Source organism: Ambystoma mexicanum, chromosome 2p, assembly GCF_040938575.1.
Source record: "Ambystoma mexicanum isolate Mex_15411 chromosome 2p, UKY_AmexF1_1, whole genome shotgun sequence".
NCBI lineage: Eukaryota > Metazoa > Chordata > Amphibia > Caudata > Ambystomatidae > Ambystoma > Ambystoma mexicanum.
Window position 1 is genome coordinate 1,382,251,513 of NC_090923.1, and position 24,805 is coordinate 1,382,276,317.

Sequence of the window (24,805 nt, forward strand, 5' to 3'; positions counted from 1 at the left end):
CCTCATAAAAAAGGGAGGCGCAAAGCCAAGATGGAGAGAGACCTGGGAGTTTCAAATGCGTCAGAGGGAGACAGAGATGCTGCACTCCAGCAGTACGGAGGAACAGGTGTCCGCAGAACGCCTGTGTCGAGAAAGCCTACTGTGACGCATCTGGCAAGGTCGTCACTGCTTCCCTGGTGGAAGTCTTCCCTCACATGGCCAGGGAAAGGCAGAAGCTACCTGCGTCTGACCCTGGTGGTGGCTATCCATGGGAGGACCACATGAGGGAGGACAATCCTCGGGGAGGTTGGGTAGACTAATTAGGTCAAAGCAGATACCCTTTTTCCTTTGCCTCTGGTAACACCCACTTGCCTCCACACCCTCATTCCTGTATGGCACATTGTGATGTAGGCGTAGAACCTTCAGTCTTGACTAATCACCAACCATACTTACATTTCCCTTTACTTAATAACACTGAGGCGAGGAAGAGGACTGGAGTAATGAAGATCACTAGAAACAGAAAGCAAATGCTGCATTCTAGTTGTTAGAAAAGGTTAACAGGTGCCGGGACATTTAAAAGCAGCACACCTGAAGAGAAGAGGAGACTCACTTCTCCCACCGTCGGTTGGGACACCAGAGGAGAGCAGGCTTCAGTGTGGAACGGGGAAGCTGCTAGAAGTGCCGTCCAGCGATGTCGAGCAGTAGGTTTGCAGCGCTTGTGCCACAGACAGTCGGAGATATCAAGTAAGGAAGGAGTCAAAGCGGGAACCGGAGAGCTGACGGGGCACTCTCCTAGCTGTTAAGCAAGCATCAGTGAGAACGGTGACACTTGAGGTACACTGAAGCTGCAAACAGAGACCGGTTAGCCCAGAGAGAAAGGTTGGGATGCCAGGGCGCTTCATGACAAGTGCTGCGTATCGTTAATGAACCTGGAAAGCCCAAACAAGGGAGCTGGGATACTGGGAAAGCGACTAAGACTACTGAAAAGGGGTAGCTGACCCAATATAGGAAAATAATAGTTAAAGAATCTTGTAACTGTATGAAAGAGAAGGTGATTGCATTGCTGATGAGAAGTGTGAGTCTGGGACTTGCACCCACATACTGAGTCAAATAAGATTTCCTGGCAGGAGAGTATACCAGGCATACAGCGAGTCTTGTACCCGCACCCAAGTAACGGAATAAGGAAGCCCTGGAGGGAGAGTAAACCAGGCATATAGCTGGTCTGGCACGCGCATCTAATCAAGATTGGTGAACTTGAGAAAAGGGGAAACAGTGCCACAAATGTGTGGAATCTAGGGGGAAGGGAGCCCCCCACCCCACCCCTCTGTCATTATGGTACTGTGAAATTGGTAGATTGTGGAAAAGCTAAAAGAGCTCAGGGGCAGAAACAGACCCCATGATCTTGTGAATTGTGCAATTGTAAAGTCCTTGAAGGGAAGGGTCATACCCCTTCAAATTGTGGAATGGTATAACCTGGAGTTGATAAACTGCGTAAACTGAAGGAAACTCAGGGGAAGAGGCACCCCCTTTTTTGTGAAAAATTGTGAAAGATTGTGAAGCAAACTGAAGGACACTCGTTTGAAGAGTCATTTCCCTTGAGAATGTGGAGTATATTAATGTGACATTAATGTGACATTGAAAAGCCAGAGAAATCCAAGAGAAGGGAAGGCCCCTCTTCTGGTGGAACTTTATTGGTTTCTTTTACACTTTAGAACTTTTTAAAATAGTTTAATATAAAAAGATGTTGTATTAATTTGATGAGATGACGTAATAACACTTTTATTATAATATTACTTAATAAAACACATATTGTTGAAGAGATGAATCTCTGGTATTAAAAGGAGTGAAAGCTTCTATTCATGATAATATAAGAAAGAGTTTATCTATTGCAAATCCTCCTGGGTCTTCTGTGCAGTGGTAGGAGGGTTCTTTGTGGGTGCTACGCCTGCATTCAGGCCTGCGACTTCCCCTTCTTCCCTAGCCCTCAAATGATGTGTTGCAGCAAACCAAATTCTAGTTTGGGAATAAAGAAATGGAAGCGCTTTTACCAATCTATACCCATCCTTCCAACTCAGTTCCCCTCTCAGCTGATTCAATCGATGGATAATGGATTCAGGATGTAGCTAAGGATTGATCAGGAAAATGTGTTCATTGTTACCAATTTTCATTTCTTTTGTTTGGTGTTATCATGCCAATCCCATTGATTTACTTCCGGTGCTGCTATTGCTGGGGTTGCATACTGTGAGGGTGCAGAAGTAAGGGCCGGCACAATGGTAGCATGTTTTTGGCCAGAAACGTTTATTATATGAAAAAGGGTTGGAAAATGCCTCTCTGTCCCGACAACTGAGTGGGGTTTCCCTGCCTCTAAAAAAACTAAGGAAAATAGTCAGAATGTCCAAAACTATAAAGCCTGTCACTGTTGTGTCTCAAAAAGCTTACTTCTGTCCCTAACACTAATAACTTAAACCAACTGTGCAAGGATGATCTCTTCCTAAAGTAAAGTGTTCTTTGTAGATTCAACCAACAGAAAAGTTACCAGTCTCTTGGGTAATCACAAGTGGTAGAAATAAAGAAATGTTCAAAACTGTAGGACTCCAAGGTTAGGTTTTTAGTCCTTTCCCCTAGATTCCTTCCTAGTATTTCTCTCTTTTGTGGGCCTCTCAGGCCTGTACTTAGGTAGTTCACAAGAATATTCTCCTTATGCTTCTCCAATTTATCCCACCAACGTGGCACACTCCTTTTGCCAACTGTAGGATTTGTTTCACTATGTATTCTTCACTTATTTTGGGTGCAGGTCCCAGACTTGCAGTATTCAGAATGGCTTGGTTTTTCCCTGCTTACCATTGCCCTCTCATGGACTGTCCCTCTTTTGGGTGCAAGTCCCAGACTCTCAATATCATTATTCGGTTCACTCTCATGCCAAGCAGTTATCCTTTCATGAACTTTTCATTTGGGTGTGAGTCCCATACTCGTAATATTCACAGCTGCTTAGTTTACTCTCCTGCCAAGCAGAAGTCCCAGTGCAGACTATCTTTCTTTGGGTGCGGGTCCCAGACTCACAATATTCTGACAGGCTTTGTTTCAGTTTCTCATATGGGTGCGGGTCACAGACTTGTAATGATCTGATTGTTTTTTTTTCTGTTTGTCATGTGGGTGCATGTCCCAGACTCACACTTCATTCCCAGGGTCCTAGAAGCTCTTGATCCAGCTTCTGCCTTCATCCCCTTGGTCCTCCAGATCTGCAGCACCACTTGGGTAACCCGCATACCTGTTTGCTTTCTTCTGGTAGGTACTGGCGTTTCACGAGCAGCTGCTGCATCTCTTGAGGCTCTGGTAGTGTTCGGGTCTCTGTTGCGGTCTGCAGCGGCTCTCCTGACATCTGCTTCTCCCTGGCAGCGCATCCCCTCTCATGGACACTTCCCTGGTGCTCTGGATGCTCGGAGGTTTCACACGGCAGCATCCTGAGCAGTCCTTGTTTCTTGGACTTCGCTCAGATTTTCCTCCTGCGCTCTCGGCTTTCCTCCTGCTGGCTCTCATCTCATTCGCTGCTGCACGGCTCGCCGGATTCCACCTTGGAGGATAGCTCTCCCGTTGCATCTCAGCTGTGGGGTATTTAAACTCCTGCGTTGGAAAATGGTATTCCTTTGGGCCAATACCATTCGTTAGAGCGCTCATTCTGCTTCTCCATAGTGATCCTTGGACTCCTGATCATTGTCTTCTTCTCAGTCGTTGAGAAGCTAGAGTGCTCGTTCTGTTTCTCTATAGTGATCGTTGGACTCCTGATAATCTCCTTCTCAGTACGTGACATGGAATCAGATGTAACATACTTTATATTCTCTAATGTTTCAGTCTCCTGAGGTAGAATAAGTTTCCCAATACTTGCAGTAGAGCCACATCCAGTATACTTTGCATTGTCTGATGTTTGAATCTTGCTAATTACATAAGGATTCCCAATAATTGAAGTAGAGTGATATGTAATATACTTTGCATTCTCTGCTGTTTTAATCATGCCAAGTATGTTAGGTTGGCTAACTTGACAAAGCAGACATTGGCTCTTTCAACAGAAGGGGAAGGAGGATTTAACATAGCGGAAGGGTTTACGTTTACTAACGCAGGGAAATACTGTGTTCTCTGAACATGGTCCCTAATCCCATAAGGGGGTTCATCACCCATGTGATCCTCCCTTGCTGCACCACCCCCAGGGGCACTATTGTACTGTGGACGCGCCGCGCTGGCCCCATGGGACAGGCGTCCCCCTAGAGGAGAAGCGGCGACATCCTCAGGTTCGTCACATTACCTTTAATGTTGAAAGAAACCTTTTGGATCCAATGTTGGAAAGGCTTTTCTTTTTTTACTAAAACAAAAAGGGCTTCATCACAAGTCCGGCGGTAACCTTTAAAAGTGGCGGTAATGGGAATTAGTGCTGACAATACCACTCTGCCGGATCATGAGCCAGCACAAATACCAGCAACTGAAAGCCGGCGCTATTACAGCCGGCGCAATCACAGCCGGTGATATTACCACCTGCACACGAGGTGCAAACACAGCTGCATCACAAGTCTATGCCCGGCGCTATTGGTGCCGAAAACCGGCACTAATACAGCCGAAAACACAGCGCTGTTACCTCTAACTGTAAATGAATACAGGTGCCCGAAATGAAGCCACAGGTGATCCCAATACACCCCTGTCAGTCTAGAAAAATGGATACCTCTAATTTGTGACCGCAAACGCATTTTGGTGGCCGTGGGCCAACCGTCTCATGCACAATATGACAGAATATAGGTTTTCAAGTTTGCCAATGAACGGCCATTTTGATGTAACAAGAATCGCCATTTTGTTTTCTAACCATTGCTCATTGCTTTCTGTTCCCATTGCTTCGCAGTATATTTTCCGCTTACACTGCTCGACTATAAAACATTGTTGTCTGTATGTGAAAAGGACAAGGCCGCTGGGCCGAGAGGATAACAAGAGTTCGCTGAAACACAAACGTAGGCAGCGCCAGGAAGAATGCCCGGCTCCCTCCCAAATGTAGCCTTGAAGCAGAGCTGCAGGGCATTTAATCATTTCACAGCTGCCAGCCAGTCTCGTTATATGGTAGAATATGTTAGAATAATACTGCTAAAGGCTTGAATTATGCTTTTCTTACGGCCCCCCTTTGCTGAGCCCGCTAGAGCTAGATGGAGATGTCCATCATCACACCAAGTTCAAAGAAACCCAATAAAGGGGGGTGTTAAACATGTCATAGCTGATTGTTGGATATGCATTTTGTATATATGTAACTGATGTATGTAATTCACTCTCTTGCGTCCCTCGAGGTCTATAGATGCACGTCGCGGGGCGTGAGACCGAGTTGGCCAACTGAGACTTTTGCTTTGCAATAAACCCTAGCTTTGGGAATACAACCTCGTGTCTGGCGTATCTATCGTGTCTGGTGACTCGCCTTGTTTCCATAGACATCAGGGTCCCCTAGGGGCCCCTTTCACCCGAGAGGGCTACATAAGGCACACCCCTTCCCCAAACACTGTTTCCAACACCATGCTGCCAATAGCCACTGTGAGCTGAGACAGGCAGCTGCTCATCCTGCACTTGGAAGTAGAGAGGCCGGACAACCAGGACAGGTCATAGGGAGTACCGGGTGGGGTGGGCAGAAGGAGGAGAGGCCAAGCAAGGCGTGTCCCAATCCCCACAGTCACGCCCTCACCTTGGACCCTCACTGACAGCCAATTGGTCATCCTGTACAGCCTCAACAGGGAGACCATAGCCAAGCTGCTTACCACAATACAGGAGGAAATAGGGAGCAGGATCAACATCCGGACAGCTGCGCCCCCACTGCTGAAACTGGTGTCCATCCTACAATTCCTTGGAACTAGCACCTTCCAGCACTCTGTGGCCATGGTGCACGGCATGGCACAGTCCACATACTGTGCAGTGCTGGCCCAGTTGCTTGAAGCTCTTCTGCGGAAAAAGTGCAACGCCATATCTCACTGCCCACCCATGTTGCGCTGGTGGCCCCCCGAAACCGCAACCACTACCACTTCCTGAAGGTGCAGGTGATCTGCGACCCCCAACCTCATCATCACCCACTGCTGTGCCTGCTACCTTGGGCTCACCCATGATGCCATGGTCCTACAGAACAGCACACTGCTAGAATACAGGGAGAGGCACAGAGGACAACAGACCTGGATAGTGGGTGAGTAGAAAAGGTAACACACATGTGCTGCGGTTCACATGCCCAAAGGGGTTGTGGGGTGCGAATGACCACACAAAGGATGGCATGACAAGCAAATGTGAAATCCGCACCTTACCACCTACCTCACCAGTGTCACAGTACAGACCAGAGAGCATGCACATGTCGGACTTATCTGCATGGAAAAGCATTAGTACACATACAATATCAATCAAATACACAAACATGACTACAGGTACCACAATGCAACATGCACCCACCAGAGCAATGCAGACAAATTGGCAAATTGCCACGCAGAACAACGGCCATGCACTTATGTGCGTCCATCCCACAATGCCCACCCATTGCCACCAGACGCCCAGGGAGGGTCCATGGGGAACCCAGCATGGCACATGTACGTTGCAAATACAAAGCCACATGACAGCCACAATGTCTGCTGCACATGTCACCGACAGACACATTACGCAACACATGTTGCAAAGGAGCAGGGTTCATGCAAAGCCCGAACAATGAATGGCACAAGTGACAATGCATGCACAGACATGGAATGTACACATGCTGTGGAATGAAGGCCCATCTGCATGCACAAGTCAAATGACTTGATCTTGTGTAAGTCCACCCCCACACCGTGACTAATACCTAGGCCTCCACCCATGCAGGTGACTACGGATACCCACAGCTTCCTTGGCTAATGATCCCTGTGCATGATCCACAAACACTGCAAGAGAGTGTCTACAACTACGCTCACTGCAGGACCTGTGTGTGTGTGTACATCGAGTGTACATTCAGCCTCCTGAAAGCAAATTCTTGCTACATCGACCATACTGGTGGAGCCCTGATGTACACTCCAGAGAAATTTGTGCTAGTGTGTGCAATGGTGCACAGTATCTGCCTGAGGAGAAATGTACCGCTACCCCCGGACAAGGACATGCCACCCCCAGAGGATGAGGATGCAGTGCCTGTGGCAGAGGCAAATGCATGCATTGCCAGAGATGACGTGATGGATGGGAGAATGGCACGCCAGGGACTGATAGATGTTAGGCAGAAACCTGTGCAGTTCCTTCTGGGACCACTGCAAAAGATTTAAGACTACAGGTGTTTGGCAGTAAACCCACTTGGTAGCAGTCTGTACCACACAGATTCACTTGGTAGCTGTGGCTGAGCAGTCAGACTTCCCTCAAGAAGAGTTAGGCAGTATACAGAGTATTCACAATAGGTCAAAAGAACAAAGTAGAACAAGCAAACACTGACCAGAGCTTGGTGTAAAAGAGATATAAGTATTTATTTAAAACCACATCTAATAAAACACACAGGCACTAATATCAAGCAGTTCAAAAACACGGTCACTAAAAGATAAAAACTCCCTTCAACGATTAGTTAGACAAGTCTTAAGTAAAGCAACACTTATTTTCAGACAGCGGTGAGCCCTTAATGAAGATGGCACTCTAATCAATCGGTTTAAAAGGGAGAGAAAGGCAGAGCAAAGATAGAAACAGATCCCAACACTTTCAGAAGAACACAGCAGGAGAAGGAGGCAGGTTAAAACCGTAAAGTCAAAGTTAACAAGGCCGGACCCACTGTAAGAGGCTCCGGTCGAAATGTGTCCAAGGTCACATGGTTCAAAGTGCCCAAAAGTCTCGAAATCAATTCAGAAAGAGTTGGACCAAAAGAAAGGGACCAGTTAGATGGTCAAGGCTGCCAGCCCAGTCCAGAAGGTTAAGGGATTATTATTACCTTGTAGCAATCTTTAGAAAGGGAGGCCTGGCGGACACGGTACCTTAAAGTGATGAGAATACTCCAGCGGAGGTAGTTGTTCCTGGCAGCGGATGCTTCGTCCGGGGGAAGAGAGGATCTCGTCAGGGAGGAAGACAGGAGTCTGGTGCACTGCCAGGGAAGAAACCAGCCGCGGAGTTCTCAGTTAAAAGGAGCGGTCCTTTTATTTGCGGTCCAGTGGTAAGTGGCTATCCGGTTGCCGGAGTGCTTGGCACGGGCAATTCGACCACAAGACGTCCTGGGATGCGAGGAAAAGAAGGTAAACTGGTTGTGCCCACCAGTCAGGGGAAGAAGACTCTCCACCCGGGAGATCATCTCTGTCGTCGGGAAGTGGCGAGTCAGTTCCGCAGGGCTCCACCGGTGGTGTCTTCATAGCAGGTCGGCCCAGCTTCTCCCTCGTCGGATTCTCAGGTCCTGTGGCGACTTCTGAAGTTCCAGTCCCAAAAGCCCTGCTTTTATGCAGCACACCCCCATTCACTCAGACCAGCTGTCAATCAAACATGCTAAGTGGTGAGCCGGCCGGCTCACCAATTGGGCCAATCACACAAGAGTGCGACTTGAGTTACCAAGGTAACTCAGTCCAGGGTGCCTAAACCCCTTCCCACACCACCTGTGGTACCCAGACAGAGTGGCACAACTTTTGGATGCTTCTGTGGAGAAGCCCGCCAAAAAGTGGAACAAAAGGGCTCGACTTGGGTTGGAGTCACAGAAGAGAACACAAACGCCATTTTAGAATCGAGTTCTGGCAAAAAATACCAACCGGCGAATTAATATTAAATAAATAAACCGGCGGAATGTTCGAGGCTATGAGAATTAAATCATTAAAGTTGGTAGCCTCGAACAATGGGAAAATCCCATAGAGATATATTCGCGGTCGAATATAAAAAGTAGTATCCACTGCCACCAGCCAAAACTCGATCAGGGGGGACGGAGACATGCCCTCTCAACTAACAGACCCCGGGGCAATCGAATTGCCCTGACCAGTACGTCCACAATATGATGGTTTGTACTGGTTTCTGTTCATAATATAATTTGGGACTAGTAAAGCCAATGGTGACTTTACATGCCCTGGGAGACAGTAGTCAGTCCCAGGGTATGGAGTCTATGGTGGGGTGTCACTATGACACCCCTGTGTCACTGCACTGAGGGTGCTCTGCAACACACATAGTAAAAACACACGAGACCCTATGGAGTAAAAGACCCAATAGCCCATAAAACACATAACAGTCAAAGGAACCCCTCAAATCATGTCCAAGAGTGTGAAGAAAAGAGACTCACTCTTGGCAGAAAAAAAAATACAAACTCCAGACATCCAGCAAAGCTTCTGGGGGACTCACTAGGTTAGGAAATTCAGCCTAAACAGAGAATTCTCCCTAACAATAGACAATTTCTTCTGACACTTACACATGGTACGAGCCATGCACCACTGTGACACCTTCCCCCAGCTCACCAATCAGTAAACACGACAATGACACAATCAGGAATTTCCTCACATTGATGAATGTTAATGTTTATTATAGAATGAAGTGCCCCAACTATCCACCCTCCCACCACCAACTCCACAGCATGGCCACTCAAGGAAATCAGTGTCCCAGAGTCTATCACTGCCAGTGGCCTCTTCTCACCCATGCTGGCCCATGGTGACTTTGTGCAAAGAAGGTGCTGGGACTGTCGTTGCAGCGTACCCTGCTGTGATCCCTCCGCTGTGACCCCTCCGTGGGTTTGGTAGAGTTGGATGGGGCGGAGCCTGTCACCAAGTTCTGCAGCTGCTGCAACTCATTGCCTACCGGACGGCTTCCGCTGGGCAGAGACACCCTCTGTCATTTCTCGGACACATTGTGACATATGTCAGGGCGGGCATGTTGGCACTCATTGCAGCCCTGTTCCGCACAATTTGCCGCATCATGGCCCCCTTAATACTCTCCCTGATGGCCTGTAGGTGTGCAGAGTGAGTGTGCCCAATCTCCTCCATTTCCTGCTGTCTCCGCTTCATGTCATCCAGCCTTTGCAGCAGCACACTGCGTTTACGGACTACACAGTTTGGGTGGGGGGGGCTCTGCTCTGGGCCAGGGCTGAATGCAGGTGAGCCACAACATGGAGTGTGCTGGTGTCGCTATGCGCTGGTGGCGTGGAGGGCTTCCTGGGGAGTGTAGGCCTTCGGCAGGTGTTGACTCCGGGTTGGTGTACCACTGTGGCTCCTTAATGGTACTGGCAGCAGGTGTTGGCTCTGTGTCCATGCATATGGCTGCAGGTGTGCCTGTAGCTTGCATGGCAGTGCTCCTGGTGGCTGCTGGTGTTGGTGCAGGGCCTGTGGTGCCACCTGCAGACTTGGCCTTGCTGGCTGCAGGCGTTGCATGACGGTGCATGCGCCTAGGCGAGGATCGCGTGTGCCTTTGTGGGGTGGTTGTGGCAGAGCTTGGGGCCTTGAAGCGCCACACAGTGATGGACCTGCAACCTCCTCCTCCGCCAACTCCTCTGGCGATGCGTGAGTGCCTGTATGGGACAGAGGAAATGTCGTCAGGTACGGTTCCCCCACGTGTGTAGGCATGCAAGACACAATTGCATGGTACAGAGTGTGATCCCACACATATGGGTATGGTTGGCCATGGGAGGATGCATGTGAGACCACCGGCATGGGTTGCTTGTGTCAATGGGTGTGTGACCCATGGCCTGTTAGTCATTGGCCTGTGTTTGGGTAGGGCAGGGTGTCCGTGCTGGGCCGGCTTATGTCTGACATGCATGCTTGTGGTGCTTCATGGCCTCACATCCCCTAGCCTGGTGGCCATCGCATGTTGGGGTTGGGGGGTGTCTTGTTCCATGGCCCTGTCGGGGCTCTATGGGGCAATGCTGCGCAGCCAGTAGGGCTGTACTGTGGTGCACAGTGGTTGGCAGGCTGGGCACATGTCTGTGTGTGGGACGTGTACTTCCCTGTGGATTGTCTGCCATGTCCTCATGGGGCAAGCCTACTGGGACAGCTTCATGGTGTGGTGATTGGTGCACAGTGCCATGGTCGCTCACGCAACTCAATCCTGCTGGCACAGTGTGCGCCCGTAGGGGTGTGGTGCATATGGAATTTGTTTGGTTCATTGCCTGCCCTTCCCACTACTGTGATGCTCCGGGGTGCCTTTGGTGACATGCCCTATGGCTGCAGTGAAGGGTGGCTAATGTGCCACCACGTCACTCTGCCCTGTCGGCATGCCCAGTTTCGGGGTCTGCTGACTTGTGTACCTGTCCACTGGGGCTTCTTATGCTGGGTTGTCATTTGTGCATGCAATTGTTGGGGTTGGGAGCACTCACCTCCTGCCTCCTGCCTCCATACTGCCGACTCCCCCTATCCCCTCGAGGTCCCGCACCGTGCTACATTTCTTCTCCCAGGCTGTGAGGACCAGTGACTCGTCAGTGCCTCCTCCTGTCGCCAAGGACTCACAGCGGTGTTGGGACAGCAGTCCCTGCACCTTTACCCTCTGGTCGTTCCACTTCTTGCGGCAGACCTCATCATCACTGGAAACTACTGTCACCTTCTGGGCGATGGTGTTCTAGATTGCTCCCCGTCACTGGCCACTGCTTTTCCTTTGCCTGCTTAGAGCTCCTCACAGTGGGCCACTACCTCATCTTTGAGGACCACAAGCTCCCCCTCACTAAATTTAGGCTTTCTCAGGTGATGTTCAGCCCCCTTGCCTCATAGCCTCTCATGGGATATATTTGCAGCTTTACAGGACCAGATGGTTGCAGGTAGTGGAGATATGGATTGTGTTTTCAAAATGGCTGCTACAATGCTTCCCGTTCCGGCTGTGACGCAATTTCCGCCGGTGCTTATAGAGCCGGGTTTACTTTCTTGGTGGTTGCCCTTATTCCGGTGTAATTACTGTCAGGCACTAAAAGCGTTACCGTCGGTGTCAGGGGCACGTTCATGCCAGGTTGTGAGATGGTGCTGGTTGCGCTGCATGACCCGGCAGTACTGCTATTTGCACCCAGCGGTAATTGTCCCAATTTACCGCCAGACTTGTGATGATGCCCAAAATGTTATTTTAGTTCACACAAAGCACACATGTGTTTCGGGATTTTGAAGGCACTTTTAAGTTTCTGCTACCTTAATGAGAAAAAATACTATGAATTGGAGATTCCCTGACTAGTGTTGTACTTCATGCATTCACTGAGCTTGCTTGGAGTCTGGAACAATGGCAGAAGCCAGGTTTATTGAAGGAAGTCAAACTAAATGTTTGCTTAGGCCCCAACTTTCCAGATCGGCACTGCTTAAGTAATTGGTTAAAGAGTCGGATAGAAATGTTAGAAAAGGGCACCTGGACTAGTTATGAACGCTAGAACAGGCTGTGGGGATTGGCATCGACATGCCATCAGCACACTGTAAAACGTAATTGTACATAAGGATAACGACATAGCTAGTACCATTTATCTTTGGAAAATTCATTTTTATAGCCTTATAGACCGAGGGAGGGATTATTATCGCAGGATAATGACGAGTACGAGGGGTCAGAAATGTAAGCCAGACACAAAGCTGTCATGTTTTGTTGATAAACTTTTAGTGAACTTGAATGGGTTGAGAAAATGCCTTTCTGACCCTATCCTAAAGAGAAGTTTCGCTACCTAAAAAACAAAACTAAGGATCTGTCTTTGTCAGGATGTCATAAATCAAAAGCTGTCGTTGTGTCCAAACAATCTATTTTGTGACTCAAACTAAAACAAAATAATAACGTGACAAGGGTAATGTCTATAACCTGTTATTTGCAAAAAGTGTTATTAAATAAAAGTAGACTAGCTTCAATGTAAATGTTCTCCAAAAATCGAAAAGACCTTAATTCCAGAGGATGACTCCCTTCTCCTTGCTTCTTCTCTTGTATCACAAATGTCTCTGGGTCTAACAGTTCCTTTGTGACTTTCGTGACCCACAGCAATCCTGTTAGAGAAACACTGTTCAGCCTTGTAAGATCTTCTTTAACAAAAGGTTCCTGCTTGTAACACAAGATTGTTCCTTGCTTAACAAACACTGTTCTGCTTGACACTCCTTGTAGGATTTCTATTTGCCTTGTATACTCCCCTGCCTGAACTCTTAATAAACTCTCAACTGCATGGTGTACTCTCCTGCCAGAACTTCTATTGCACTCACAATTGCCTGGTGTACTCCCCTGCCAGGACTTCTCTTGTGTTCACAAATGCCTGGTATGCTCCTCTGCTAGTACTGCTCTTGTATGAACAACTACCTGGTGTATGGTTACCAGGACTTCTGTTCTCTTATAGTTCTTCTTTATCTTCAAGTAGTGTATACCTTTCTGTTTGGTTTGGTATATCTACTTGACAAACAATCACTTGATTTTTCCTTAATTTCACAACGTTCAAAATCTTCTGCCCTCTTGATTGAAAACCAATCTTCTTGTAATTTCACTTTCTGTAAATTTATGATGTTCTATTTCTCTTTGGCACAGTTGCAAAAACGCCCCTTGGTCCCCACTCTGCTCTGGCAGACTCACTGGTTCTCTCTAGAGTTTTCTGGCTTTGTCGCGCTTATGTGGCGTACCTTTGCTGCCTGCTTCCCACTCTGTGCGGCTCTGACATCTCCCCAGGCTTCCTTACGGATCCCCTCCTGCACGGTGGCTTCTCATGTACGGACAACGCTGCTTCTCATGGCTGCCTGATGCCCAGGGCCCCAATAGAGGTTCCTCGCTCCTCCACACCGGCACGCACTTCCATCTTCCACACACTGACTCATGCCTCCAGCTTTTGCACACCGACTCGTGCCTCCAGCTTCTGCACACTGGCTCGTGCCTCCAGCTTCTGCATACCGGCTTGTGCCTCCAGCCTCTGTCACCTTTCACTGAAGCAGTCACATCTTCTCCTGAGCTGCTTTTTACCATTCGGTTCACATTTTTAAAGGTCCCGTGCACAGGTGCTTTCATCCAACAACTAGCACGCTCATTACGCTTGCTGCTCTGTGTCCATTCCTTCATCCTCCTCGTCTCAGTACTCAGATGGTTGTGTGTTTTTTAGACCACTGATGCTTTTTGATGCATATCTCTTGGAAAGTCTTTCTTGAGGATGCTATATGAAGGATACTTTCTATATGACGGCTCAGTGCTATATGAAGGATCAGTTCTATCTGAAGGAGAACTAACATGGCAATAGGCCGTGAGGGTATTGGGCAACAGGGTTTCTTCCTCAGTGGAAAGTGGGGGATAAAGCCTCATCCAATGAAGCCATGACATATCCCCAGTGGCTACTTTCTCCCATGTGATTCTCCATCATATAGCCACCTCCAGGGTCAGGATCAGGTAGCGGTTGCTGTCCTCTGGCCACATGGGAGGATGCATACTGCCAGGGAATCCGTGATGACTCCATTGGATTCGTCACACCAGTCACCGCGTTGTGGCCTGAGGAGAAGCAGAGAGCCATAAGTTGAAGAAGGGTCATTATCCCAAGCGATGATCACCTCTCCTGAGGTGTATAAAGCTATTAACACATAGGCCCTCATTACAAATTTCCTTGAAAGATGCCAGTGATATTGTCAATCCGGTAGTACCGTTTCCGGCTACCGGAGTGACAGAATCACTGGCACATTCTGACTTTGAGGGCGCACGCATCACCGTGATTCTGGAAACGCTGTTACTGGCTTGATGGTAACAGTGGCAAAATGGAAAAAGGCTGGTGCTACCGGGATTTAACATGCCGGTAACAGTGGTTCTGGCTCCCATCGTGACGGAAGCACCTCCAGCATTGCTTCAGATGCCGGATACACCGTCAATGGTAACACTGGCACTGGAAAAAGCGACATCGCAAGAACTGTAAGTTCGCTGGTGGCCATTTTGAAAAACTCAATCCATTTGATATCAGGCATTTCCTGCTGCCATCCATCCACGGTAACACCGACAGGATGTCTGGCGGGTTCAAATCAAGGCTGCCTGAGGTCCGGCTCTGCAAGTCCTGTTTCACTGAGGCTGAACTTACTGCCCTAACGAACCACATTGTGGCGAATGTGGAAGCACTGTTTGGTGGGAAAACCACCACACAAGCCAACACTGCAAGTCGGCCACATGGGAAGAGGTAGCCGGCAAATTTACTGCAGTGGGGCACATCCCCCAACCCCGAAAGACTGCTACAAAAGGTGGGACGACCTGCTCCTGCGAGTGCGCAAGCTATTGGAAATACATGGTCAGGAATCCATGGCCGCTGAAGGCGGGACAGTCTCCTCAAACTCATGCCTTGGGAAGACCGATGCAGTTCAATCATGCATCTCGAGAGGATCGAGGGCATTGGATCTGCTGGGGCCAGAGCAGGGACCCAAACGGACGGCGGTTAGTGCAACAAGCCACACCTGAATTCCCAGCATCACACAAATTGTGAACACACCCAACAGATCAGTGTAATGTGTCCAAGGCAAGGGGTACTAAGTGTGAAGTCAACATCAAAGGTCACTGTGCACACATAGATGACAGGGGTCAAAGCAAGCCATGCAAAAGCATCCATGCTTATTAGCACTGGCCATGTGCACAATGGCATGACTGGACAAATAGCACATCCCCAATGCACAGAAAACAACAACAAGCCACTGTGCCATAAGTACCACCGAAATGGGCTCTCACCATACACGTATATATGCACACATCAGTGTACAATTCACCCCCAGACATCTTGTCCAAGCTAGGGAACATACAATGGGGTATTTGTGTAATGAAAGTGCATCGATGTAACACATAGGCATCTACCTGCTTCCTCATCTCATCCTAACAGGCACAGCCACTGATAGCTTCAGTGTTGGACCATCCACAGCCTATGCAAGATCTGTCAGGAATGCCTAATTGCCCACCCCCACCACATCCGTGGCAACACCTGCTCCAACCCAGGCAGTTGCCCAGGCTGCATAGCCACTACCACCAACCCAGGCAGCAGCCCAGGCTGAACAGCTGCCACCACCAACCCAAGCAACAGCCCAGGCTGAACAGCCGCCAACACCAACCCAGCCAGTAGCCCAGGCTGAACAGCCGCCACCACCACCAACCAGCCAGTGGCACAGCCAAGGCACACATACAATGCGCCCATTATACATCAGCCCCCCCGCCTATCAAAGCACCACCTCTGATGAGGCTGAGGCAGCGGATGGAGGGGAAGGCACCGATGCCTCAACAGACGGCACAACAAATCCCTCCTTCACCCTCAGTCCCTCAACGCTCCACAACCACCAATGCCCAGTATACAAGAAATGGATGAACTGATCCATTCGATGGAGGGACGTCATGATGAAATGGCAGATATTGTACCCCAGCAACTGACTGAATCCAGTCAAGCAGCCAACACTGTGCCTGTGCCCTGGGCCGCACATCATCAGCCCTCGAACTCCTCGCACAGAGAGTCTGGGAGGGCAACCAGGGGGTGTCTGCTCTTGCAGAGTCTGTAGCGCTCTCCCTGCAGGCCAACCAAGAGCAATCAGGGCTCAGGTATCAGAACCCCCCTCCAGTGCCAACACTCCAGTTAGCTCAGTCCAGATCAGTCATAGGCGCTGCTCCTAGCAACTAACTTGCACACCCGCCCCTGGCAAGGGCTGTGCCATGAAAAGGTACAGGGAGTGACATTGTGGACAAGCACAGTAGAAACATTGGTCTTGGGGTGTGTGGGGAGGGGATGGTGGGTGTGTGGGGAGGGGGTTTGGGGTGTGTGGGGAGGAAGGTGGGCACTGGGTGTTATCTGTAGTTTGTAGCTAATTTCAATACATTTCATTCATCACGCAACAATGAGTGGACAGTCCTTATTGATGTGTTTTAATTTATTGAGTGAGCACATCAAATGCAGTAATGTAGCATGGGTAGTGCACAGTGTGGGGTCTTCAGAAGAAGTTATCTATGAGTTCTTGTCGGACAATAAGCCCACCCCTGACTTCCATGTGCACGTGCCTGTGCCTGGCTGGTTATGCCTCGTCATCATCATCATCTCCATGTCCAGGTCTGGGGCAAGGGTATGTTTCGTCTGATGCAGATGTTATGCACCTTCTCTGGCCTGTACATGCGTGCACCTCCCTGATCAGTGTAGGCATCTGAAACGTGCCTTCAATAGTCCAAAGGTCTGCTCAATGGTTGCCTTGGTTCGCACATGGGCACGGTTGTATGCCATCTCCTCTGGCATCTGCGGATCCCTCAGGGGGCTCATTAGCCAGGGTAGTAGCGTATATCCGGAATCTCCTGCAGGAGGGGGACACAAGGTGAGCCATGGCATGCATGTTGCAGGACTGTCGTTTGCATAGCACATTTGTGTATTTTTTGCTTCATCATGCATCTTGGACTGTGGTATGGATGGGTGTCATGCACTGTGCGGCACTCTGTGACGGCCGATGTGTGTCATCCGTACTGTGCCGTGTTGTACTCCCTCGGATGGATTGCTGTGGGTGGGACTACACTAACCACCGACAGGCCCTGCATGCGTATCCCAATGGTCTGGTGTGGTAATTGCCATGCCACTGCCCCAAAAGTGTCTACGCAGAGCACATGACGCCCGCACTGCGATCTAGACATTCACTGACATGCATCAAAGCAGCATGACAGTTTACATACACAGTAGGCCCAGATAACCCATGACAATTTTGGCATCACTGTAGCTGGCAACGGCACTACATAGACGTGCTGTTCATCACCCATTCAATCCCACTGACTTACCACCCCTATGCTTGTCAGATTGTAGTCACACTTGAACACCGAGCGTTCACGCAGGTGGCAATGGAGCACTACATGAAGCCCTTTGACGTTCAGCTTGACAATGACATACATGGCAGATGGTGCACGGCAGTGGTGTTGCCTGTGACTGAGAGTTCTACCTAGTCATTTTATGCATGCATTCATGCACCTTGCAAGGACATGCCCTCTTGGGCCTGGATGGGACAGTGTACTGCAGAACTTGATTTGGTGGAGTGGCAGTGTTGCATTCTGGTACCTGTAGTGTGTTGCCTGTTTTCGTCATTATGGTTTAGGTATGGATGTGTCACTGACTGATGCTACAACAGTCTGGTGATACAACAGTGTATTGTGGCCTAAAATGTTGGGCATGCGCTGGTTGTTCCCACTAATTCATGGTGGTTGTGGGGCATGCATTTGTGTAAAGCCCCCCCCTTTCGCCTGTGACCCATGCAGCAATTTGTGTGAACTTGTCCATGTACTCACTCAACATCCAGGTCCTTTGTCCTCTGTGCCGCGCCATGTATCCTGGCAGGGTGCTGTTCCACAGAACCATGGAGTTGTGGGTTGACCATGTAAACCGCGCGCAGCAGTTCGTGATGGTCTGGTCGATGTCACAGGTCCCCTGGACATTGAGGGAATGGTACTGTTTCCGGTTCCTGTACACCTCCTCTGTGGCGTGGGATGGCACCAACTCTACATGTGTGCAGTTCAATGCACCAAGCACATTTGGCATACATGCAAACATTTAGAAGCGGGCCTTGATGGCATTCACCTGTGCCAGGGCAGTTGGGAGGGCCATGTACTGGCCCACATGGGGCAGGAGGGCCTCCAGTACCTGCACCAGCACTCTGGGGAATGCAGGCTGCGATATGCCATGCAGCTAGCCCACGGAGTGCTGGACCCGCCTGTGGCGACGAAGTGCAGAACCGACACCAGCTTCAACTGCAGTGGTATGGCTGTGCCGATCCTGATTCCTATCTTGCCCTGGATTAGGTACAGTAGTTCATGCATTGTCTACCTGTTTAGCCGGTATAAGGTACGTATCTGTCCATCTGTCAGGGCCCAGGGTGTGGCCCTTGTGCTGGGTATGACAGCCCGTCTCCGACCTCAGCACTTGCATCACGGCCATCACCCTCCTCATCCTCCTCCTCCTCCTCTCCCTGACCTCCTGTCACCATGGGTGCTGCTCCAGCTCATTCAGCTGCACTGCAGCGTGCGGCGAATCCATGTACATTGCTACTACTGAGAGAGGCAACATGGTTGTGTTGGGGGAGTGTTCTGGTTGTAAGCATTTTCTACCGTTCCTGGTTGTGTTGGTTGCGCCTGGGGGGACTTGGTGCACCTGTGGCCTCATTAGCCCCACCTGGGCCCATTTACCGCCTGGACCGCAGTCGCAGTGTTTCCAACATGGATTTTTTTAGTACTACCAGCATTTCTCTGCCGGTAGTACCGTTTTATCCATGCTCATAATTTATTTATTGGGGCACAAATCATCAACACAGAAGGACAAACATCAATATGCAGGACAAAATATCTTGAATTTACAGGAAGGGAGGGAAGGATTACTTAAAAAGCAGGGTTTTTATGGATTTACTTAAATCTCTTGCGTCAGGTGCCACTGTCGGAGTGGTGGGAAGTGCATTCCAAAGCTTTGCAGCTTTAACCGGAAAAGAATCTTCCCAGTGCCTGTGGTCCTGTGAGGCCAGTGTTACCGGCAGATGTCTTGGGGGTGCCGCTGCTAGAGTTGTCTGTGTTACCGGCGCCAGTAGCACAGTTTGTGGTGTTACCAGTACTGCTGTTTCTGGCAACATGACTCTGTATTGGCCGGCCCGGTAATAGTGCCAAGTCACGGTGCTACCAGCACTTTATTACCAGACGGCCTACCTTGTAATAAGGGCTTAGTGGTAAAAGCAATGCATGCTTTGGAGTTTTTCTTGGTGAAATAAAATCGTTACTTTAATGGGGAGCAAAGTAAATAGACAAACTGAGTTAGTAAATTACATTCATTTTTATTTTATAGTATTTAAATAAGGATGTCTTCACAGGTTAAGCATTTAAATTACGTTATACTGGAGCGGGTTTAACATAAGCATGCATTAGCTGTCATGTAAAAAGTACGAGATTTCTCTAGAAAAAGTGAAAGCATTTTCCAACGTGTTTAAATAGAATGGTGCAACAAAAAATGTCCTACCAGAGAGGCAGTGACTTTTTGAAAAACAGCCACAACAAAAATCTCACATGGAAATTGTATTGTTTCCCTTATTACTTTTGAAGACATAATGTTCAGAATGTAGTCAATACCAGTGATTATTGACTGCATTCGGAGCATTCTGATTGGCTAAGGGGAGGTCAATAATGATCTCCATGTGCTAATACAGCTTCCGGACCAAAATTAAGTGCAGCTTCCTTGTTATGCTTCCGTCACTGCTGATAATGCATCACAGAGAGCAATATGTACAGCAAACTGGATACCGTCGTAATCCTGTCCTTCTTTGTCTTCAGGTGGAAACTGCAATACAGTTCTTGTAGCAAATATTTATGGCGAAGCTAATCAGTTGGAGGAGACAGTAAGTACATTAATCTACATTTCGTAACATAGGCCAAAAGATGACTTAAGTAAACTTGATTTCCAGTTTATGTCACCCTACGATACCACGATCCAATGAGAAATGTTTACTATAAGGAAGATAGATGTGGCTACTGATAATGACCCACCAAAAATGTAAATGTTCATAAACGAGTAGATTTGAGACTAAAGGCCTCATGATGAGTATGGTAGGTATAGTAAGAGCGAAAAAGTGGTATTTTAAATACTACTTTAAAAATATTAAGTAAAAAATATTGTGGTGCAACAACCTCGATGTAAAAAGTGTCCTAATATCCCTGATCCAAGTTTCCTGTACTGAGATTGTAGGCAGGTCAAAGTACCACACACACACAACACCACAAGAGGCTTCGCAGCAGGCAAACCAAGCAGTATTCCAAGTTAGTTATAAGAATGGACAGCTGAGTGGCAGTGAAAAATATCTTTTCCTTGGAAGTTGTTTTGATTACTTTATCAAATAAGAAGTACATGATTTATTACAGTTATTCTGCAGCCCTATTGTCATCCTGGGGTGTCACTTTTGTTAAGTGGGTGGGTTTTGGAAGTTGCCAACCCTGTGTAGTGAGCTTGGGTTGGGTCTCTATTCACCATAACGTCCCGGCGCCAGGTCCAAATGATGTGAAGGGACGTGCATTAAGGGCATTTCATGGAGCCCGTTTCACTTCCTTCCTGTCTCTAGCTGCATCGTGTTCCCTCACGACTGCCTTTCTTAGCAAATAGAAGCAGACACAAGCAGACATAACAGGTTAATACTAACCAGCTTAACAACTAGATAGAACTGTGAATATTAGGCGGCATTGTACTCAGAGAGAACTGTGAATATTAGCCTGTGCCCAGTGGTCGAAGTGGGCGGGAGCGGTGCTCCTCTACTTTTTTTAATTAAGTTTTACCGTTCCTATACTTTTATCTTAAAAAGAAACCGTTCCGGAACGGTTTCGTTTTAAAATAAAAGTGTAGGAAGAGGTTGGAAGTTGCACTTTCAGTGCACTGCACTGAACGTTCCTCTAAACAGCAGACGCATGCGTTTTAGGGCTTTTATTGTGCATAGGAGAGGGCGTGGCGATGGGGTCTACGGGAGTGGTGCAGGCCAGTAGGGAACATAGTTCCACTACTTCTTTTCGTACACTTCTTTTCGTACACTTCGACCACTGCCTGTGCCACAATGAAATAGTACTCTGAATATTAGCCTGTGCCACTCTGAGATGGAGCGGTGAATATTAGCCTCTGCCACCATAAAATAGCACTGTGAATATTAGCCAGCACCACATTGGATAGAACTCTGAATATTAGCCAGCGCCACATTAGATAGAACTGTGAATATTAACCTGTGCCATCCTGATATAGAACTGTGAATATTGGCCTGTGTCACATCTAGACAGGATTGTGAATGTTAGCCAGGGCCATATTTAGATATAATTGTGAATATTAGTTTGCGTCACATCTAGACAGTATTGTGAATATTAGACAGCGCCACATCAGATAGAACTGTGAATATGAGCATGTGCCACACTGTGATAGAACTGCAAATATTAGCCTATGCCACACTGTGATAGAACTGTGAATATTACCCTATGCCACACTGAGCTAGAACTGTGAATATCAGCCTGCATCACATCTAGACAGGATTGTGAATGTTGGCTTGCATGTTGCCTTGCGTCGCTTCTAGACAGGATTGTGAATATTGCCAATGCCACATTTAGATAGAATTGTGAATATTAGCTTGCGTCACATCTAGACAGGATTGTGAATAGTAGCCTATGCCACATTTAGACAAAACTGTGAATATCAGCTTGCATCACGTCTAGACAGGATTGTGAATGTTAGCCAGTGCCACATTTAGATATAATTGTGAATACTGACTTGCGCCACATCTAGACAGGATTTGAATGTTCGCCAGTGCCACATTTAGATATAATTGTGAATATTAGCTTGTGTCACTTCTAGACAGGATTGTAAATATTTGCCAGTGCCGCATCTAGATAGAAATGTGGAGATATTCACGCGCCACATCTAGAAAGAATTTGGAAATTAGCATGTATCACATCTAGATAGCGAGGCCACTAACCAAACCACTAACAATCTCACCCTTCTGCATACACCTCTCAAACTCTAACCAAACACAACCACACCCCTAAAGCACAGCACACCGCGCAAACTTTACTACACTGCAACAACAAAACAAATCATGCATATCTTCACACAACAGAACACGACGGCTACCAACTGAAAAGCACACCTAAGCTCAGCGAACAGCGCTAACCAAACTGAAGCTGCCAACAGCACATCACTGCCCTCTTGCACTTTTCCCGCTCGGTACCACTAACCCCACCCACTTTCCTTTTCAGATCCGCCAGAGCGCCAGGGAACCGCTCCTGTGGTGATGGTGTGTGGTACAAATGTCCTTTAACATTTAACATGCATGTGTGGCATGCTTAAGTGACGGAATACAGCTGGTTTGCTCTCTGCCTGTATATGCACAGATTCTGCCCATTGCTGTTTGCAGGGGCAGGAATTTCTGATTCACTAAAGGGATGTAATTCCGGTGTGCACTTGCAGGTGTTCAGAATACCCAGAAGTGCAGATGCAAAGCAGACCGGATCCAACCATGACTACTTTGCAGCTTCTCAACAGGTATCTGTACACGTTCAGCACGCGTGAACATACATTTCAAAAAGAGTATGACCTCATTAGGATTGTCTCATGAGACCAGGACTTTTCATTTCGTACACTGCAAAGGAGGAACAGTCCTCTTGCTCCAGCAAGCCATCATACACACTAAAGGGGGCCAATGAATTCTTTCACCCAAGTTATGGGCCCAAGGCTAAGCTGATGGTGCATAACATGGCAAGGGACGGTAACACCTGTTACAACCCTCCACTGTCTGGGTTGCAATGCCATTTTAATAAGGCTTAATCACAAATAAATGTTAAAAACAAAGAAAACAGTTAGAAAATGTGCTTCGAACCTTGCAGTGACCTTTGTACTGGGGGAATTTTGACTTATGGAAACAGTGCACATTGAGTCCGAATGCTGAGAAACAAAAAACTGTGTAAACAGTTATTAAGGCTCTCTGCTAACCCATTGTTTTCAATGGCCCACCAGCATTCAAATTGAGCTTCACAATCCCAGTCCGAGAGCTGTACCGGACGTTATGGACCCTGATGACTGGGTGAAAGGCCCGGGCATGGTGAAGACAATCTACACACTATACCAGTTCATATACCCCTCGCATTAGCTAGTGGCCACTGTCACTCAATATTCTGAGGGATAGCATTATTTTTATTGAATCCTTCTAACGACAGAAATTAAGTTAAACAATAAATTCCCTCATAACTCTTCCCTTGAGAGTTTTAAACAACTAATCTAACTAAATGTTTGAAACTTATGATCTGATTCTAAACATGGATGGTGGTGACATCTACTGGGGAGGAGCAGTTTTGTCTCTCATTATCTTTTCATTTGGCTCATCATGAGTACAACACTTAAAGAAAAAGTGGCAGTAAAAGAATTGCCAGAATTTTACAGACACTTTCCGGAAGTGAAATGGAGGGGTTTCCTTCAGCAAGCTGGAGGTACATACTCCACTTTACCTCCAAAAGTTGGAAGATTTACTTTGACAGAATAAGCACTCATGGTAAATCCACAAAAATCCCCTTAGCACTGCCTGCCACCACTCGTAATCTTGCGGTAAATCAATTTGACCGGGTGGAGGTAATGGTAAAACGAGTTTGATGGTAATTCTGATGCAAAAATCACAGAATTACATGCATACTCGTAATTTGACTTTAAGCGCACTGAAATCAGGTTGGGGCGCCCAGGCTGAAGGGCATTTTTTGCTGAGCCACAGGTAACCCTGGCCCACTTAAAATCCTAGGACCAATGAGTATACACAAGCTGGATGTGTGCTTGAAATTTGCATTCTTACTAGAGGGTCGATGTGACAGTTGCTATGAAGAATACAGGGGCTTGAATGTTTTGGCCAGGTGGGTAGGGCTGTGCCTATAGAGGGTGCTCCTCCAACCAGCTGTGAGAGAATGCAGGCTGTATTGAGGGGTACATTTTTGAGGGTTTGGCCATTTTGCTCCTTTCTGCCTCTCTCCTGTCCCCTCCACTTCCTCTGGAGCAAAGCACTTTGGGTGTGACATCATAAGGGCAAGGTCCACTCATTTCAAGAGCAGGCTAGTTTTAGTCCAGCCCCCTGGGGAATTTTGCCTATAAATGAAGGAGTCTCCAACCACTCCTGTGAATCATCTTGGAATCATCTTGAAGCCTGTGGATCATCACTTGAGAAGATTTCACTGGACTCTGTTGAGAGAGCAGTCCCTCTAAAGTCCTCCAGTGGGAGGTGAAGGCGGGTGTTCCAAGGCAGAGACCAGCTCTGTCCCTTAACCATTCACAGGGACCATTGGGGATGATCTGCTGCTGGAATACGACCTGCCTCTCTGCCAGCCACAGCGGTACACAGGAGCTCACTGCGTTCTAAGACTCTACTTATCCTTGTACTCCTTCAAGACCGACCGAGGACACGCTACTGACACACAATCAAGCAATCCCGCAGAAAAGCACCATTAGGACTCTCACAATGGTGCT

The 24,805-nt window shown here is 48.0% G+C and overlaps 1 protein-coding gene across 1 annotated transcript in view; it reads left to right on the forward strand.

Annotated features, from left to right (window-relative positions):
- KIF9 (kinesin family member 9) overlaps positions 1-24,805 on the forward strand; it is a 1,188,236-nt gene that overhangs the window by 494,291 nt on the left and 669,140 nt on the right. The window contains exon 9 of the mRNA XM_069645790.1: positions 20,113-20,177. Coding sequence (XP_069501891.1) covers positions 20,113-20,177 — 65 coding nt within the window. The remainder of the gene's footprint in view (positions 1-20,112; positions 20,178-24,805) is intronic.